At 40.5% G+C, this 19741-nt stretch overlaps 1 protein-coding gene across 8 annotated transcripts in view; it reads right to left on the bottom strand.

The window, feature by feature from the left end:
* Positions 1 to 19741, bottom strand: part of LOC133225774 (SAM and SH3 domain-containing protein 1-like) — a 546087-nt gene that overhangs the window by 33548 nt on the left and 492798 nt on the right. For 6 of the 8 annotated variants that reach the window (XM_061378535.1, XM_061378540.1, XM_061378536.1 and 3 more), the window contains 4 exons: positions 18391 to 18431; positions 16764 to 16850; positions 15370 to 15482; positions 13605 to 13706 (listed from right to left, as the gene is read on the bottom strand). In XM_061378535.1, coding sequence (XP_061234519.1) covers positions 13605 to 13706; positions 15370 to 15482; positions 16764 to 16850; positions 18391 to 18431 — 343 coding nt within the window. Of the gene's footprint in view, positions 1 to 4156; positions 4485 to 13604; positions 13707 to 15369; positions 15483 to 16763; positions 16851 to 18390; positions 18432 to 19741 lie in introns of those variants that run through there. The other 2 variants (XM_061378537.1, XM_061378543.1) reach the window with 2 other exon arrangements.

The raw sequence follows: 19741 nt of genomic DNA on the forward strand, positions 1-19741 counted from the left end.
CTAAAAACCCTCATGCAACTTCCTGTCGGCGCAGCTTTCTGGGTTTCCACAGCGCACTCATCCTTTTTAATCCTTCTCCTTAATTAAACTTTCAAAAGAAAAATTCCCAACAAATACAAGCCAAGAAAAAAAGCCACCCTCTGCTCTTCCCCAGTAAAAATGTTGTCTGGTTTTCCAGAGGTTGAATAAAAGACAGGACAAATATAAAACTGCTTTCTGCTTTTCGAATATACTTAAATATCAGGATGTGGCAATAACTGTAGATGCCATGGGGCAGGACACCAATTAGCAGTTGCACGGGTATGCTTTCAAAGGCACAAACAGTGCCTAGAGGAGCTGGGGCAGCTCTGAAAGCCTGCCTCCTAGGCAAGTACCTCACAGGGCCAGCAGCACCACACCAGAGCAAACTTCAGCCACTTTCTGTGAGGGCACTGTCAATTACCGATTTCCCACAAACTTCATTTTAATCCAAAACAAGGAATACCAAATGGACCATATATGGCAGTAAGACTTGTCATTCTGCCATCTGAGAGCCACAGGAATGCGTTTATTATGGGTACAGGCTGGCTAGGTAACTAATGATCTTCCTTTGGGAAAAATAGGGCTGTAAAGAGGAGTACCAGACTTGTTTATATCAAGATAAATTTAGCAGCAAGATGAACATTAATTCAAAGATTTTGGCTGGGACAACTTAGTGACATGTCAAGCAACAAGACAGCCATATTTAGATAAGATGATGAATGGATTATTGACCATAATCAAGGTCAGTCAGGGCTTCTTAGGCCATCGAGCATGTCCTGGCAAGCAACCATCATACGTACTCTGCACTTGAGATGTGTTCATCTTAAACGCGATTACTATTAAGTCATTGCTTTCCTTCATTGTTTTTTGTACCCCCTTCATTTGTGACACTACTATTTGTAAAACTCTGAAACTTAGAGAATGGCTCATACCTGGTCCTCCCGTCCAGGATTTCATCAAAGAATAAATGACTAGTCTTACTTACGCACCACTGGTATCCGACAAAGACCTGTTCCTCTTAGGTTTATGAAGACTCAACAATGACAACAAAAGCTTTTACAGTGTCTGACATTTGCATTCACAATTACCACAGTGAAAGTGAGAGGCAAAATAGTTTCAGCACAAGGTACTGAGATCAAACCCAAGTGGGTGGTAAAAGGGCTCCCCATGACACTTCAAAATAAACAAGATCCCACCATAATCCAAGCGCCAGCTAGTTTTCCCTGCCACTTCAGGACTCCTGGCACCCTTTGAGCCGGGATCCTCTGCAGGCAGCGACAACCCTTCCTAGTGCTGGTGCTTGGCCGAGAGAGGCAAGAACAGCTCATGTTCAACAACAGGAGCTGCCGGAATATGGGATGACTAAAATAAAGTCAGTCTCTCTCCATCATCCTATTTCCTATCATATCGTGTAGCATGTGGCATGGAAAATCTTCTGTAAAAGAAAAGGGTGGCTAATAAGTTTATGCAAAAAAGCATAAAAATGTCGGTGACTATGCCAGTAGTGAGGAACCTTTGTCAAATAATGCTGATTTCTTAAGCATGAAACTGTTTTAAAAAGAGGGTTACTTTTGAGTTACTTCCTGGTTTTGAAACAATTTTTTTTTTAAAGGCCTTGAAATTATTGAAAGTTTCCATTTTTGCACATGGGAAACAGAGCTTAATTTTCCAGCTGAAGCAATGCTTTATTTTACAGCTAATATTAAACAGAAAACAGAAAGCATCCAGGCTGTAAGCAACATATTTGGAAATTGTTGAACTTCAACGCTTTGACTTCCTTGACCCACTCTACCCTTCCTGCCTCCATAGTTACTGAATTACTTTTTTTGGTTGCTGTCCCTTATCTTGGATGGGAAAATCACCCCAATCTCCCCAGTGCATGGTGGGCTGGGCAAATGGCTTCCTGGGCAGCTCTAGCAGCCAGCCCTTAGCATGGGGCTTTGACCCAGCCAGCTGCCAGTCCTCCTTTCACCTTCTCCTCCTTTAACAAGTGCTTCAGTGCTCTGCAACATGGCAAAAGGGTTGCACAGTCTACTAGAGGGAACAATGCATTTGCAAGAGGAGGCTGGAGGCTCTTGGGCACAGGAAAAGGCCATGCTGCACCCCCTGTGCCAATGCCTCCCGGCCCCTGGCACATGGCTGTCCCATTAGGCCAAACCTTCAGGCACTGGTAAAACAGCCAGCACACCTCCATATCCCACACACTGCAAAGCAGGCCCCTCCCCACACTCCAAAGGGAAAACAAGCAGATTTGCAGTACTGCGAATAGGAACAACTTAAATTCCATCTCCTCCACTCCAAATTTTTCCATCTGAAAGCCCATATGGCTCGACTTTTAATTATTTTGGCTAATGCTGTATGTAGTAATTCTGTGGCGAATGCTTAAGTATTTCATTTCTGGTTTCCAGGGCAACATTACATCAGATTGCAGACAGCTGGCTCCACAGCCTTAAACCATAACAAATTGGCCAAAGCTGATGCACAGCAATCACACTTGCTTTAAGGAGAGCACAGGGCTTGGTCAGGCTGCCGGGGACATGGTGAAGCCTGCAGGGCCCCCTTGGTGGGGCTGGACGGGCGGAGCCGCCTTTCCCTCTGCTGCTTGGAGCAAGTGCATCCCCGACACATCTGCAATGCTCTCACGGTGCGGAAACCAGCCAGCTTGGAGAGCTCAGCTGCACAAGCGCGTGAAGGACTACAGGGGAACTGGGACTAAATTAACAGCATCTGGAAATACCAAGGACTGCATGCAGAGGACTGCAGCCACCACGTATCACATGGCTGGAAAACTATGGGCAGTCCAAGGCTCATCCCCACCACCCAGCTCATCACCACTAACAAACGTGGCCAGAAACCTATGAAGATTCTCTCAAATCCGGGAGAGAGCAATTTCCTCTGCAACCTCTCCCATCTCTTCTGCTTGGAAAGCTTTTTCTACTTGTGCACTTTTAAAGGCCACGCTTTGCATCATCTTGTATGTAAGATCAAAGTAAAAAGCCTTACATTCAGGAACAAATGGGAAATTAAGCACATGCACTTTGATATTCAAGGAGCTCTCTAAAGTTTTGCTCCTGGCGCCCTCTTTGCTTTCTCTCCTGCTTTTCTCACGCGGACTCTTTGCTGCTGCCTGATCTGGAGGCAGGGCACACGCCTTGCTCTGCTGCTCTCTAACATCCAGCCCATTTCACACGCCATAGAAATAACAACCCTAACCTCCCCCTTTGAAATAGTGCTTCACACAAGCACACACATACACACAGAGAAAACTAAACATTTATTATGGTACTTGGAATTAATTGGCAAAATGTAAACCAGAAGTAAGTAGCTAGCTTTCGGAAGGACTATGTTTGGAAACATACGGGTTATAGCAGTAGCTCTTAAAAAATACAAGATAGGCAAAGCTTGCTAGCCAGGTCCTAATAAAAATGTTTAAGAAACACTAGGACACTATCCAGTTAAAGCTATCATAACTGATTAATCTGTTTCATCTCCATCAGTAAACAAAAACATACACTACTTCTACATGAGCTGTGTGAAACCATTTAGAGAGATTTTACAGTTCTCTTTATGCCCAGTAATAGCTCAGTCCCAAACTAAGATCTCTGGGGAAACCTGGAGACAAGAAAATCTCCTAATATGTGATTAAGCCCAAGTTATCAGACAATTTTTGATTTTGACAGACAATGTTTTTGGCTATTAGACAATTTTTGTTCAGCAAAGTGGGTCAAAAAACCACATTCAGATTCATGGGCATATCATATCATATCCCCCAGCCCTTGCTAGCTCAATTCAGAACTACGAGCTCTATAGTAAATGCAGAGATTTTGCTGTTCCCTTTAGGAGACGTGGCTACACGTGTCCTTTCTTCTTTCTCTCTAACAGGCTTTACATCTGCCAAAAGCCCCGTTCATTCTAACTTAAAAAAAAAAATGTATTAAAAATGCCTGGATAAAGTCAGAGACAGGAAAACAGAACAGAAAAGAACTTAAAAGCCCAAGGAAAGGAAGACGAGAACTGAGAAAAGCTATGCATGCTGTGCTGTGCCTAAGAATAACCACAAAAGCCTTTTCTCTTTCTCCCTCTCTGAAACAGGAGGCACATCCTCTCACATCACTCTACATGCTCAGTGACTTACCAGCTTCGGCATTTATAGGCCTAAAGCTCACTTTCGAGTAATTCCCCCCGAGTCCTCAACTGCTGTCAGCTTCGTAACCCTAAAATTTAGGAGCAGACCCTTCTTCTTAAGTATTGCATTCACTCCAAATTCCGTGCACAAAATGCCTCTTCTCTGGAGTTACATTATCAGACACCGAACTGGCTCCGATTCCACCGCTGAATATGTAAAGAAGAAAAAAGCGTGATGCTGGACTCAATTAGCTGTTTTCAGCTCACTGATTGATTCTCCCAGTTACTCGCTAGCTGCATAACTTGCAAGAAAGGCATAAGTCATCAGCTCTAAGCAAATCTTCTATTCACCACAAGGAAAAAAGGGAGTGTTGTACATGGCAAACAATCCCTGTTTTCACTGACGAAGGCTTGCTGACCTCTTGCTGGCCTCCAGTTCCTTAATTACTGTCTATGGAATTTCAGTGAAAGAAAAAAAATACAGAGAACCTCTGCAAAGCCAGGACGAAGACTGACCCTCAAACACGACCACTAGAGTGGAGGCTGTGTCTATAGGAAATATAACTTAAGCCCTTTACTAGGCTTTTTTTATTTTCACTTTTTTATTCTTTTGACAAAAAGCCACCCTGAGAATTTCCCTTTATAAAGGGCTAATTTGAGAGAAAAATAAACCTTGCTTAAATGCTTTTAAATTCATGAACTTAAATCTTTCTCTTTTGTTTTTTCTTTTCCCTTTGTCTCAGTAAAAGAAAAGAAAAAAAAAACAAACTATCATTAAGAACTGGAAAGGCAAATGATGTTTAATTCAGAAATCTCAGACTGGTCTAGAATTCGCCACATTGTGGCTTTATAAAGCATTGCAGCATGACTACCAGCTTCTCCTAGGCTGGGCTCAGACCTTCTTTCCTAAGAAACAGACTGAGATGCTCAAGTAAATTGGCACTCCTCTTTTAGTCAACCATGCCTAATCTTAAACCTTGGGATAAATCCAGAACTTGGACATTTCTTCTCAGAGCACAAGAAAATATGGACCAAAATCTCTACCGATTAGAAGCACTGCTATGCAGTCATGGAAAGCAGTAGCAAAGGCATATCACAACAGCGTCCTCTTTAAGCCAAGAAAAGATTCCCCTTACCCAGGACCATACCATCAGTGGCCAATTGATCTGGATTTGCTACAGATCAACCACAAAGTGAAATCACAGTGGGATTGAACAATCTACTTCCTTTGATAACTGGCTGACTTAATGAGCCACCTAGCCAAATATCCTTTTTCAATTTCTCCACCTTTGTACTAGTGACCATACACAGGTTTTCTACTCCCTAGGGGTCACATAAACTAGATTTACTGGTGTGTTGTAGTTGGGTTCTTACCTTCACATTGCTTTAGCCCCAGAACTCTGATGTAAAACCCTATGGAAAATTCTAAGCTTCAGATAAAACCAGGTAGTGTTCTCCAATTTCAAAACCATGCCAGCCCACACTGAGTGAAACACAACAGCTGCTTCCTTGAAATGTATCCCAGATTCCCTAAGAAGTTCATGGTCATGAGTGAAACTGAGCTAAGTCTGGAGCTTTGCAACTTGAGTTTTGAAGGTTTTTGGTTTCATTAAGAAAGTTTTGCAAACCTCTAATCCTTCCAGAGGCTGTAAAGCTCAGATGTGATAATCCACACCATAACCTGAGGTTACAAATATTAATTACAGAGGTCATAAACATTTTTGCCACTTCACATAATTAACTGCAAGAGCATGAATTGTAGGGGCTTTGTAAGTCTAAAACGTGTAGTGGAAGTGTCAGCCCCACAGGTGTGGGTTCAGTCTGTGATTACTTACAAGGGAATCAAAGGGGCATCCAACAGTTACTTTGGTGAAAGATACATTACACATTAGCTGGTGACGACACTGCTTGCTGAAATTAGTAGGAAATATTTGTCATAAGTAACAAGAGTACAAAAATTTAATCCTCCCCGGAGGTCTGTCTTGATACTAGAATAGCTACTTAGGCAAATTCCTAGATGTTAACCATTTCCAGGTTTTACTTGAATAATTCTGAGAAGCCCATTGCCGATGTTTGCATCTGCAAGCCAGACATTTCCTCATGGCTAAGCATTTCTTTTACTGATTGGCGCAATTAATTTTAATGACAATACTCCTGTACTCATGTACCACTTGTCATAGGTATATGTAGTAGAATGAAGCTCTGCATTACATTATTCTGTACCTGATACAAAATGGCATTCCTCTACACATGGGAAAGGTCTCTAACAAGGCTCTCTCAACTGCATCTTGTGTTTCTGGCAAGGTCAAGAGGGCCTGAGGAGAACCTCTACTGTCTGGTGTAGGCTGTACTATTAATGAACAAAGTATACCACTGGCACTGGAAACCAATCGCATCACATTCTGGAAAACCAAGGGTGGAACAGCAATACATGAAACACAGTGAAATTCATACCAGAGAAGAAAAGAAGAGAATGAGAGCCCTATAGTGAAAGGTGTAGTAATTAAAATTACATTCTTATAGTATTTTCAAACAAATGATTAATGTTATCATCCTAAGTGTGAGGAAGGGAACACCAGCAGCAGGGAGAGGGCTAAGTGGTAACAAGCAGGAGCACAATTAAAATTTTCTATTGTACGACAAGTAAAGATTATTCAGCCTGGGTCTGTCAAACAGGGCAGTGAAACACATGGCTTTTGAGATTCCCAATTCTTGAACTGAGCAACCCTTTGTTCCAATTTAATAAGTTTGGTCTCAGAAAAGATGGGGGCAGGGAACCACATTATGGATTACAGCATCTCCTGCTGGCTGATGCATGTGGGGAGAACAGAAAAACCCTGGTTCCATCGTCCCCCCACCCTCTATGTAATAAGCAGAGAAATCAGGCAGCTGCCCAAGGGCAAAACAGTATAAAAAAGCCAAGTAATATGCTAGAATGAATATTAAATTGATTTGCCTTCCCACCTTCCACCCTCCCCCAGTGCATGGCCAAACACTTTGCAGTAAAGCAAGTCAACAGGGCTTGTCTGAATGCAGTCAAAACAGAAGTAGTTATGAACATGCTTAATTACAGTCACTGCCTGTGTGTTACTGTAAGCTGTCTTCTCTGACTCATGATACCAGGAAGATTTTTCTCAGAGACCTTATGGCAGACTAACTGCATCCAGTCCTGACATACGCAGGAGCCACTCCTACTGGCAGCAAGCAGGAGGTTTACTTGGGCTACGTTACTGCCAACTGCTCAGTACAATCCTGCGGTGACAATGTATAGTCACACCAGGGACACATACCTAGCCAAGATGGATCTGGTAACAACATGGGCAAGTCTTGCATGGTAAATAAAGCAAATAAGCAAATGGTAAATAAGGCCAGGCTGGATGCGGCTTTGAGCAGCCTGGTCTAGTGGGAAGTATCCCTGCCCATAGCAGGGGGGTTGGAACTAGATGATCCTTAAGGTCCCTTCCAACCCTACCCATTCTGTGACTCTGTAATACTTAAAGAAGTGATACAGTTTTATTCCTAAATAAATGTGTTATTCCTTCTAATTCTAAAGCGTTCTGGAAAATTTCAGACCTAATATGTAAAAAATTCCTTACAAAAAGCTACAAAATCAAATATAAACACATTGATGATCTTTTGCTCTGCTATCATCACTCCACAGCACTGACCTTACTTAAAACTGTGTTGTGTCCTGGGAACTGTAATGACAATTTGTGTTTCTCTCATGAAGGTTTCTGTATTACTATACCCATGGGAAACCCTTATGCATGGATAGAGAGGGGAGAAAGATAATAAGAAAACATGCTGTAATTCTTCTGCTACGAGGTTTCACAGAGAGGTGCTGGACTTTGTCCCTGAGATCAGTGGAAAAAGGAGGGCAGCCAGTGCCTCCCAGGACAGGCCCCTGTGGTAGGCACATAGCGTGGGAATTCAGAACTATCAGTTTGAAGCCATGTCTTATTGTAGGCTCTTTCTTCATCATAACTATTACTGAGCACAGACAGTATTAATGAAACTTGGATAGTAATAATAAATATATCACTCAATACAATGAGGCACACCGATGCCTTTCAGGAAATCTTAACAGAAATTGGGTCACCACACTATTCAGAGCAAAGATGAAAGCTCTGCACTCATTCACAGCCATGCTCAACATCAGCTCCCCTCCATTACTCTAAGAGCATGCATGGCCTGGAGGTGGCCACAAGCTCTCCAAGAAAAACTGAAACACAGAACCATTCTCTTACACCCTTTAACTTTTAATGGGAAAAAAAAACCCATGAAAAATGGTAAGTCCTGTGATAACAGCAAAAACAGGGCACAGCTCTCAAAATGCTCAAAGCATCCATGTTGCTTCATCTTAAACACTACTTCTTAAATTTAAAAAAACCTCCACATCATACCCTTGTCTCCATTGGTATCCAAAGCTGACTCTCCATATGCATTGATTGACTTTGAGCTTAGTTCTAACAAGTCAAAAGGACTATACCAAAAGAAGGGTCTTTTCCTGTTTACTGGAACAGTCCTGTATTACAAGCAATAATAATGTTAACAAATGGTTAAACATTTTAAGAATCCATCAGTAATGGGAATAAGAATAAATTTTTAAATCCCTGTATTTAGAAAGCATCCAGAATCTGAACCAATGAAATACAGTATAACCCCGAATAATGTGGATTTGCTGTCATTACAGTTAGATTTACTGTCAAGGTAATTGGTGCTATGGAAGTTATACCACAACTATTTCTTTTCTTCCTACTCTCCACACTTACCAAACAACACAGTAATGACTGTGGTGAGTCAGAGATAATTCTATCAGACTTCATCTTTTGTAGGTCAGCTTTGTACAATGGGTACTTTTCACCATGGGTAATTAAATCCTGATTCAACAGCTTCAGCATCTCTCAGATTGAAACAAATACGACCCAAAGTCCATTCTCATCTGTTATTCTGCCTTTGACCCTGATATCACACACAAACCCAATACTGCACACCCTTTCAACTTTCAGCCCCATTTAATGACCTGGTAAATGAAAATGTCCTCAGGAAATTATATGAAGAACAGGAGCAACTGTGGCTAGAACTGGTACTGTGTGGACTCAATGTGCTGCCATTTGTCCAAGTGGATTGATAGAAGACAGACGACCAGCAATGCAAAGAAGGTTTTCCCCAGCATCAGCCTCATGGCAGATGCAGATGTGTATGGCACACCTCCAGGTCTGAGCAACTGATGCCACTCTTTCTCAGCAAAAACAAACAGGGTGCCAGTTTCCTAGTGGTAATAGCGCCATGTTGACAGTCTTGGATAGAGAAGTGTTGGGAGGTCAGGGAGGTAAAACAGCACTGTGGGCTTCCCACTGCCCACCTGCAGGCTGTACAGTTGGAGGGAGATACTGTTTTTGTTCTCCCCACTCATAAACTTTATGGCCTCTCTCCTGAGGCTGCTAGGGCCACATGTAGCAGGTGGAGAGGTCTTGGGGAAGCACAGCACAGTCCCCAACAGAACCCTTCAAACAAGCCTAGCTGGGAACAGAACCCTTCAAACAAGCCTAGCTGGGAACAGAACCCTTCAAACAAGCCTAGCTGGGCTACATGGAAGTTCACACTAATGAGCTCTGGATGGCTGACCATTATCCGCTGATCAAAACCGAAACACAGAAGCTTGATGAGAACAGCAAAACAGTTCCGTCCAGAGATAATTACAACTTCATTTAACTTGCCTCTACAGAAACTGTCAACGAAGCTAATTAGTGGTTTGTTTCAGTGGCAGCACACGTATGCCACAACCTCCCTCCTGCTTCCCTCTTTTCCCTCACCGCCTCATCAAACATGACAATTGGTACCAATCAGCAATCTTTCAGCAGAGGGAACAAGAAAGGATTTATGCTGAAGCCTCCCAGTGCTGGTCCCTCAGAGAAGGCTGAAGCTGTACCAGCGGGGCTCTGGGGATGAACCACCCTGTTGTATATGAACTGAGAATTCCAACAGTCAAAGTTATCAAACAAGTATCTATCTTTAAGAAGCACAAAAAGCACCTCAGTGTAAAGAAAGAATGTGATACAGTTTTGAAGTCTTCTCTTTTCCCTGGACTTTCTGACTCCTGAGGACAAACAGGCCCTTATCTAAAACCCAGCAAGGGCTCCATTTGTAATCTGCACCTGCTTTACATCCCAGCGTTTGGCAAAAGTCAATGAAAGCTTGTCTAGTGTTGCTGTGAGCAGCCTTCATTCCAACAGAGATGAAACATAAATATTCAGAAATAAATGTGTGAAAAAATGACAAGTCATTTTAGACTTCTGATACATTGTACTCAAAAGGATAACAGTTTCAACTGGATTCCCACACTAGCAAATAAATAACACACATACTTTGCTGTGAAACGAAAGGGCTAGAGTAGTAAGACTGAAAGCTACAAACTTGTCTAAAGTGGCAGAGAACTGAGTCACCTACTTACTTGGCAAGGCCTTTGTTTGTTTCTTAAAAGCAAACAAACAGGACATATAATTAACAGCAGAGTAATGACATCAGGCTGCCTCCCTTCAGATGCCGAGATTATGATCCCTCAATCTCTTGTGGTTCATTTTAGGGTTTAGTTTTGAGGGGTATGAAATGCACGTTTCCATACCCTGGTACAGTAATTTAGAGGAGAAACTGGGAAAAAGAATCCTTAAATCAATCTTTAAATGAGTTGATCAACACCAGTGATGTTAGTCATAAACATGTAACAACTATACAAGCTTAAAATAAAAAGTGCTCTTTTTTTTTTTTTTTCCCTAAAGAGGAAAACAACAGCAACTAATGATATTTACCCTTTAGAAGTTACTTTGTAGGTGGCTGTTCTTATGCCTTGGGCAGAGCTAACTTGAAAGCAATGGAGTACTTAAATGCTTAGAACACTTCATATATTCTGTTTCCATTTTAAGATTCTCTGATTGCTTAGATTCTATCTCTTTTTTCTTTTTCCTTCTACCTGAAATGTATTCATTGAGCAAAGCTAGATTAAGATTCTCCACAAAACACTAGAAAATTAGTGACCCATCTTACCAAGTCCTCCTACCAGCAGGTCTCTCTGTCTACACAGATAAAAAAAGGAGGAGGGGAAGGTGGAAAGGTCATTATACAAGTGTCTTGGCATCTCTTAAGTCCCCAAGGTTACTAAACAAATATACAGCAAGTAAACTAAAAATTATTCTTTTCCTAAATTTCCTCAATCTGCAGTTATCCTGAGATTTACTTTTATCATTTGTGTTTACAAAATATTTACAAAATGATTAAGTATGATCATAATGTTCCATTAAAAACTGCCTAGTAACAATTTGGCCATGAGACTGAAAAAAAAAAAAAAATCAGAAAAAAATGTGAACAGAACCAGAAGAACCATTGCCCAAAGAGCTTTAATTCAAACCAGAAACTTCAATTTCAGTGACTCATATTTTCAATTACTTTCTGAGGTTAGAAGGCAGTGGGCTATCTAACAGTGTTTTTAATATATGGAAAAATATCTTTGCTTCATGGCCTCTACAAAATGAGTGGGGTAGTTGAGCTGAGATTCCAAATTCGCAGAGTACAAATCACACAAATGGCACTGAAAGTCAAATCATTTGGCAAAGAGAGGGCTTGAGAACAGAATCATCTTTGCACATCTCAAAAGCTTGTTATTTTGGATTAAAAGAGAAGTCCTTTGACAAAATAGTCCGGGTGAACACACACACAATCTCTAGCCATATCTGATAGTTTGTGCCGTTTGTTTTTCCCTCTTGCATGTCAATTATATCCCAAAGTCTTTCACCTCAGTTAACCCCAGTATCTTTCTTGTCCACACACACAAAAAAAAAAAGAAGCCAAGCTGACTTTTGTTCTAACATGAACTTTCATTTCTGGAGATTATCTGCTTTTTCCTTGAAGGCAAGCAGTTTCACAGCTTCTGTTGAATGTAACCAGGATAAAAATGAGAAGCAAGGGCAAAAATCTCGAGAGGTATCTTACAACGATGGACTAGAGATCCCCCACTGAAGTTAGCAGGAAGACGGTTCAAGTCCTAACAGGACACAAGGGAGAGGCAACAGAGCTCTTGGCTCACAGTGGAAAGATGGCTTAGGAAAATAATTTTAGAGAAAAGGTGCCAAGTTGTTCCATTAGGGAGGAAATACTGAGTCATGTTCAGTTCTCAGAGGTATACACAGCTTGCAGTAACTTCAACACAAGAGTAAACCACTGTCAGAAGGTTTAAGAAAGAAATTCAGTATCCTTCTGAGATTTGACCTCAGAAAATGAGAGTTTTGGGGCTTTTATGCTATAGGTACTTTAGCCAAAGGTCTTAACAAGGGAAAGTTCAGGCTATAAACACTGATGAGGAGATCAAGGGATCTTTTAGCTGGCTAAACAACCAGTATAGAAGAGTCAGAATCCTTCCTTCTCTGTTCTTTGCGCATTTCTCAAGTATCAACGCAACATCAGCTCCCTCTCTGTTCCCATCTAACTAAAGATGGGCATATTCTTTTTTGAATACAAACAAGAAGATCTTTCTCCACCACAAAATATTTTAAACATCTCATAAAATGACATAGCATTCCTCTTTTCATTTAGGGAGGAGAAGCTAACTGTCTGCTGCTGCAGTTAGCAGGAAATTCCATTGAGAATAAAATAAGTAAATCAATCAATGGTCTCAAAAGTCTATATTTCAATTACATGGGTTACAAAAAGCTTGGATTTGACAGCCAAATGTGTTCTTCTCTAAGATTTATCTGTGAACTTTTAATTAGAGAAATGAAGTGGAATAAACTACTCCGTGAAAATGAAGATATTTGGAAGGAAAAACTAATTAACTCAGTATGGCATGATACAAAGGCTGTCTGGTGCTCATAAAAACAACAGAAGCTGCACAGCTCAAAAGTAAAAATGATGGAGGAAAGTTGCCTTACTGCTCATGGGTCTGGCAGAAGCTGCAAACTCTCTCGGCTAAGACTTTGCAAACGCTGAGACAGAACTGCTTGAGAGCAGCAGGTAGCTAGGATTTAGCCAGACACTCATCTAAAATGTATCAAAACCAACTAGGAAGGCCTCAGAAACTCTACTTCTCAGTTACTATGAATCAGTAAAGTGAAACGGTTCCCTCTAAACAACCTAAAAGCCATTTTCTGTACATTCTGTAACACTGTCGTTTTTGCCTGGGATAACCTGTACTTGGAAAACTCAGTGAAAAAGGGTCAGATTAAAGAAAAAAGAAAAATAAAAAAGACAGATTATACAATAAGACTGTTAAAGTGCAAGACAACTGACCTTGAAGATTTAAAATCCATGTTAAATATTTTCTGCAGACAGAACATGCCATCACAAGGTCAATTTATATGTACGCTAATGAGGCAATCGCCAGGTACATCACAGTATTTCTGACTGCACTAGAAGAATTTAAATTTGAAATGATACTGGAGAGCTATATCAAAATGATAGGTACTTACATTACAATTGGAAGACCCATCAAATGTTGAGTAAGAACCATCAGGCCATTCTGTAGCATCAACAGTGCTCGACTGCCTGTGCTGGGCTTCATACTCCTTCAGCTGAAATTTGAAAAGACAGAGATAAACTTTTCCAGTGAGGAGAAGCTATCAGGCTGCATTAAAATAGAAAGAGTTCATGTCCTTTCAGTCCCGTCCCCGTCCCCCCCCCCATGGTATCATTGTGGAACTGAAAGAATCAGAACTTTTCGTGTTGCATGTCTCACTTGTTCAAAATAAATTAATTTGCTTTAGAACCAGTAGTTTTAATGACAACATTTTTTCTTTCTTAAAAGGAAGTTATCTGTAAATAATGGATTTTGATGAAGTGTCACTGGGAAATATAAATTACACTTCCCCATTTCAGAGGCACAGCTTACAGCAGACAGATTAAATCACAATAGCCTGCCAATTTCCTTCATAGAGAAAATGATCTGCAGCAATCACTAGGAACCATAATTTTAAAACAGAAGACCATCTTTTCTGTTTTCCAATAAAAGGCTTAAGACAAAAAATCAATCTTACTGGAGTCAAACTGTTGAAAGGATCATCAAGAACTCATGATACTAATAAAGTTGCAGCTAGTAGCTCAGACCACTAGAGGGAAACAGTACCAGTACATATATGTACCATACAGACTACATACAACCTTTCCCCCCCTCAAATTTTCAACAGCAGAGAAGTGAAAGCATTCCCAATATTACTGCCTGGTAATTAAAAAATTCAGCTTTTTTTTTGTTTTTTTTTTTTTTTTCATGATAAGATTCCCAGCAAAGCAATCTTCTCTTCAGATGATAATATAACTTTATATTCTAGGATAATATATCTCAAGATTTAGTTTGTCAGTACCGAAATTTCTTGGGAGTGCCAATTCATGATCTAAATCGTGTTTTCTGCTCCTCTAATGGAGCCCATACAGAATACCCTGTGTTCCATCACAGTTTTTGCCACAAGGGTACAAAGTCAAATGTGGTGCAGAAACTTGAACACTGTTTTGGCTCCTGAACAATTAAATCTCAGCCCTACTGCTGCACACAGTACCTTACAGTTACTTTTCTTGTGGTTTATTAACATGTAGGTTTCATAAAGAGACACTTGTGACAGCCACTGCACTTATCAAAAGATACATCCATGCTGATTTTAATGTCAAGTGCCAAAAACATCTGAATATGTTTTCTTGAAGGCTATTAAAACAAACATCACCTTTTTTGCTAAGAAACAAGCAGAATAAATTTTAACTTAAACATTTATTTTTTTTTATGTTTTATTGCTGAAAAATGGAAGTCTTCAATCAAACTGCCTTTCAGCCATTAGCAGCAGGAAAATAAGAAATATACGTATTCTGAAACAAGGCAAGCTCAGCAGAACTCGAAGCATTCCTTTTAGTAATAAACAAACTGATGAATATACATGGTAAATAAAGACTAGTTCAGGTGAAATTCCTGTCCCTTACTTTAGACCATTTTTCTCCGATTAGCACTTTTTATTGCTGAGAGAAGCAAATGCTTTTAGGGCTCGATTGATTTACCATGCACGGGACATCTACTTTTGGTTGAGCTAAATCTCACCCTTCTCCATAAACAAAGAAATTGCTACCTAATTTGTGTTACCTATGCAGGCTTTCTCCCCCTTCTTCTGTTTTCTGAGCAAATGAAAATTCCAATTGGTATGGCCTACATCCTAAAACTCATTTCTCAAGGAAACTGAAGCATATACATAATCATACCCTAGCAAGTGCTTCCTCAATGGTGATCATCTTCTCTTTGACCATCATCATGAGCTGGATCCGTTCTTCATCACTCATCGTGATCTCGCTGGCCACGTACCCTACATCCTCTCCTGCAGGAAAAGGCACAGAGATAACAAGCATGTCTAAGAGGTCATGCACAGAGTGGGGTACTGGATTTTAGCGGATGCTCTGAAATATGGTTGCCATATGGCTCTGTCTGGCCAGAAAACAGATGCTCCCCAGAGCAGGCTTATATGATGATTTCAAAGGACTGAATGATTTGGAAGTAATGGAGCAAAAAAAGAAAGTAAATTAAGGCTAGAAAAGTCTACTTTGACACTGAAAGCAAGAAAACATGACAAGGAGAAGTAAAAAGTGACTGTCATCCACACAGTTATTGATCCTGAAAGACAAGAATCAAAACAGAAGGTGCTAAGAAAAGTCCTGCTCTCAGCCCTGAGGAATACTGTATTCACTGCCAGAGCAGATGGGAAGCCTTTTCAGGAATGGTGTTCTGGGCCCTTGTAGCTCTCTGCTGCAGACTGGCCATGTCCCCTTATCTACCCATGCTATCTAATCTAATCAGCCATTGTGCTGACATATGGTGCTGGATGTATTTGCTCTCTTAACACCAGGACCTCTCCTTTTGGCATTTGCCTGGCATGTCAGCATGGACAACTAGAACTTGCCTTGAGAGCAAGCAAGGACCCACATTTAACTGAGAGTGTAAATGCACCCCTTTTCAACCTCCTAAGTAGGCTTCTGTCATCTTCCACTATCTGTCTGAACACAGACATAGTGATGTGGAGAAGCATCTGTTTGCAACACAAGGGTCTACCAGATACTCACGAGGAAACAGAAACTTTCTGTGTAAAGAGAAATACTTAAAGCAATGCACAGCTGCATCTTTTGGAGAACTACAGAAAGATACCTGACCATTTAAGTGCCATTGATCCTACTTTGTATGAATCACCAGAGGCACTTTTACTACTCCTTTGTGTAGTGTCTTATACAATGAGAGGCTGGATTCAGAGTAATCAAATGCCAAAGAAAGGAAAAATGTCTAAGATCAAGCACTTCTCTCATCAAGGCAGGATTAGGGGGGAAAAAAAAAGGCATCTCGTTCATTTACAGATATTATTTATAAATATATATTAACTGCATCACTTAGTGCTATTACTGACAGTCAGGACAGAAGGCATCCCAGCCTCATGTCCGCATCTCTGTAGTCTCACAAAATGTGACTCTTTCTGAGCCCTGTCACAATGAACCAAACCTGTCATACTCCCAGATATAACTGCCACACTGTTGCAAATGAATTTTTACTTGTTTGTGATGCTGGCTCCTTCTATTTTATATGGATAGGCTGTGTGTCATAAAAACAGATTTACCTTTTGAAGTCTGCCTCATTAGTCCTTTCTGGTTCTTTCGGAAATTCTGCCAAAAAAACTTATTTTTCTTTTTCCAGTCTGCTTTCCCTAAAAGGAAAGCGGGGAGGGAGGGGGAGAGGAAAGGGAAAAAGAATTTCAGAAAGAAACATTAGTTAATGAATGCTAGGAAATTTTCAAGCATTAAGCTGTATTTTCTATGTAAAAACAAGAACAAAAATATCTTTTTTTTTTAATTTTATTTTTCTTGATGTATTCTGTACTAGAACTATGCTGATGTAGCTATTTCAGGGAAACACATATTCTGTTATAATTGACAATGCTATAGAGGACTGAGATAAGCCAGTAACTTACATATTTTGAATTATAAACAAAAAATATTTTACATTCATTTTGGTATCTGTTGAGCTGTGAATGTCAAGTATGGAAGTCTTTTTGAAGTATTTTGTTGTTTATTCTCTTTAACTGAACCACAATTATGCAGCCTAAGCCACAACTCAGACAACTGTTTTTCCAATATGTGCGTGCAGTATGCTTATCTATACAGAAAAGAAATACTTTCATTCTATATACATATATATAAATGCACACACACAGAGGCACACACGTATGCACAAACACACACATTCTACTACTTGGCATGAGAAATCGTGTAAACCATCAGCTATATCTGACTCTTTGTATGCCTGGACTGTGCAAGGTTGGATCTCCAGGTCCATTAATGTCAGATCTGCATATGGCTTGATGATCCAGCAGTATATCATTTGTTCTAAAAAAGAAATAGTATCTGGCTCAATTTAGGGCATATAACTTTGTTTCATGAAATACCCAGGGCACATGCTATAAAGTTTATGCCACCTGCAAGAGAACATACTGTGCCTCATCTGGCAAAAATGCTACTGATAAACAGCTGCATCACCCCTCTGCTTTTGCAAAACTCAAAGGAACATGGTTTATACTGTGCCACTGAGTTTCAGCATGTGAATATAGTATTTTGGATCCTGCCCCGGAAGACCTAGTGCTGGATTTACTGACTCTGAAACACAGCTCAAGTACAGACTGTGTGGAAATGTCCCTAGGAAAACACTAAAAAGAAACAAAAAAACCCCTCCCAGTTTTTCTTTTCCTCTCCAATGAGGAAAATAAAATTTGTCCAGAATTGTATCAGCTCAACTAACATTAGGATAGCAGTATGAACTAGTTATAGTAAGTTTAAAAAACAGAATCCCCAAAAGTGAAAGACAATGGAAAACAAATACATATTGAAGAATACAAAATGATTCAGAAATAAAGGAAAAGACTATGGTGTGACATGAACAAAAATAAAACCACCAGTTATTCACTGGTGGTGGCAATTTTCGGAATACAAAAATGAACAGGCTAGCAGTGATCTAACATGCCAATATTTGAAATTCAGTACAAGTCAAAAGATGCACATTTATCACATGACAATGCTGGTTGGGCAGTCTCAGTGATCACTGAGACACCCAGCACCAAACTTCAAGCTGCTGAAACTCGTCTTCCCCACACACACAAATGCTGCTGGCTTCTGCAGCATCCCAGCACAAGCAAAACTCAAAACCTGTTTAAGTATTCCATAGGAGTATCTAATAAAATGAAATATACTGACCTACAGAGCCTTCTTCCGAACTTGATTTATGAATGGAGAGCCTAGGACAAAAAAGAGAAATGGACTTACTGATGCAGGCTTCTAGCATTTCATGGGAGCTGTCTGATTACAATAAATTATAGCTTCCAAACAACATATCATGAGCTGTTTTCTCTTCCCCTTTCTTCTCAACACAGCAAGTGGGAAACAAAAACTGAACCCACTGGTCTGGCTACAGTAACTGAGTTCCCCTCTTACAGATGCCTTTTGTGATCAGTGTAGAAAAATACATACCAGCAGAAACCTATGGTTAAGGCAAAGCAGTCTAGGGATCTCTCAAAAAAAAACCCACTTTTTCACGTCTTTTCCCCCTTTCCACTTGTAAAACAGGAATATGGCTGCCTTAGAAACTGTAGCACTGGGTTGCTGTATTTGTTTAGCTGTACAATGGTTGTCAGCCTGTTTGATTTTTATGTAAGCATGCTTTACAAATATGCACTCATTAACCTTTCAGAAGCCACTGTGTGGAACAGAGAAGTACAGGTTTAAAGACAAGGTACAGAAAGCTTGTGCAGACACTATGAAGTGGGACCATAGATGACTGGAGACACAGCTTTTTCCCCAGTCCCTCCTGTGTGCTTTCCCACAATTGTGTAACTCCCTTCCTCAAAAGCTAACAGAAGAGACTTATTTTAACAGAACATGGACTTTACAAACAACCCACTAAAACAGTAAGTAAATCTTTTGTTCTTGGTCTTTATATTCATTGAACCAGTTTTCCATAATGGATTCCACCTCAGTGCCAACAGTTCATTGTGGGATCTGATGAGACAACATCACCCCGCTTCATTGCCTTTTTTTCCCCTGTCTGTATAAAAGGAAGCTAATAGAAGTTACCAAATCTTGTGCTATTCTTTGAAGCCTTCCTATGGGAATCGCTATTTAACCATGCTGTGCCAAGCCTGTGAAACGACTTCTGCCAGCTTCAATGGCTTTGCTGGAGGTTCCAAGTGCAAAGCATTACTGTAGCGCCTTTGCCAAGCGACCGGCCCCGGAACATGACAATGCCCTATTGTGCTGTGGTTGTACTGCAGCCATGCAGAGTGGAAACATGCATACCCCAGCATACCAAGAAGACCTCAAGCTAAACCGTTCTTTGAATGAGACCACATATAACACACACATGCCATACTCAGGTCCCTTGCGTTTTCTTAGACCCCCAGAAGAGGGCAATGAAGAGTTTTTGATCAATTCAGTAAAGCACTTGAAGGAAAATTTTAGTTCAGCTCAGAAGATGTAAGCAATTACTGGCCAACGTTTTGTAAGCATGAAAAACATGCTCATCAGTTTGCAAAGGCATCATTAAAGCGGA

Source organism: Neopsephotus bourkii, unplaced genomic scaffold (assembly GCF_033783945.1).
Source record: "Neopsephotus bourkii isolate Nb327-2 ecotype Australia unplaced genomic scaffold, CSIRO-AGI_Nbou_v1 NB_1767, whole genome shotgun sequence".
Lineage (NCBI taxonomy): Eukaryota > Metazoa > Chordata > Aves > Psittaciformes > Psittacidae > Neopsephotus > Neopsephotus bourkii.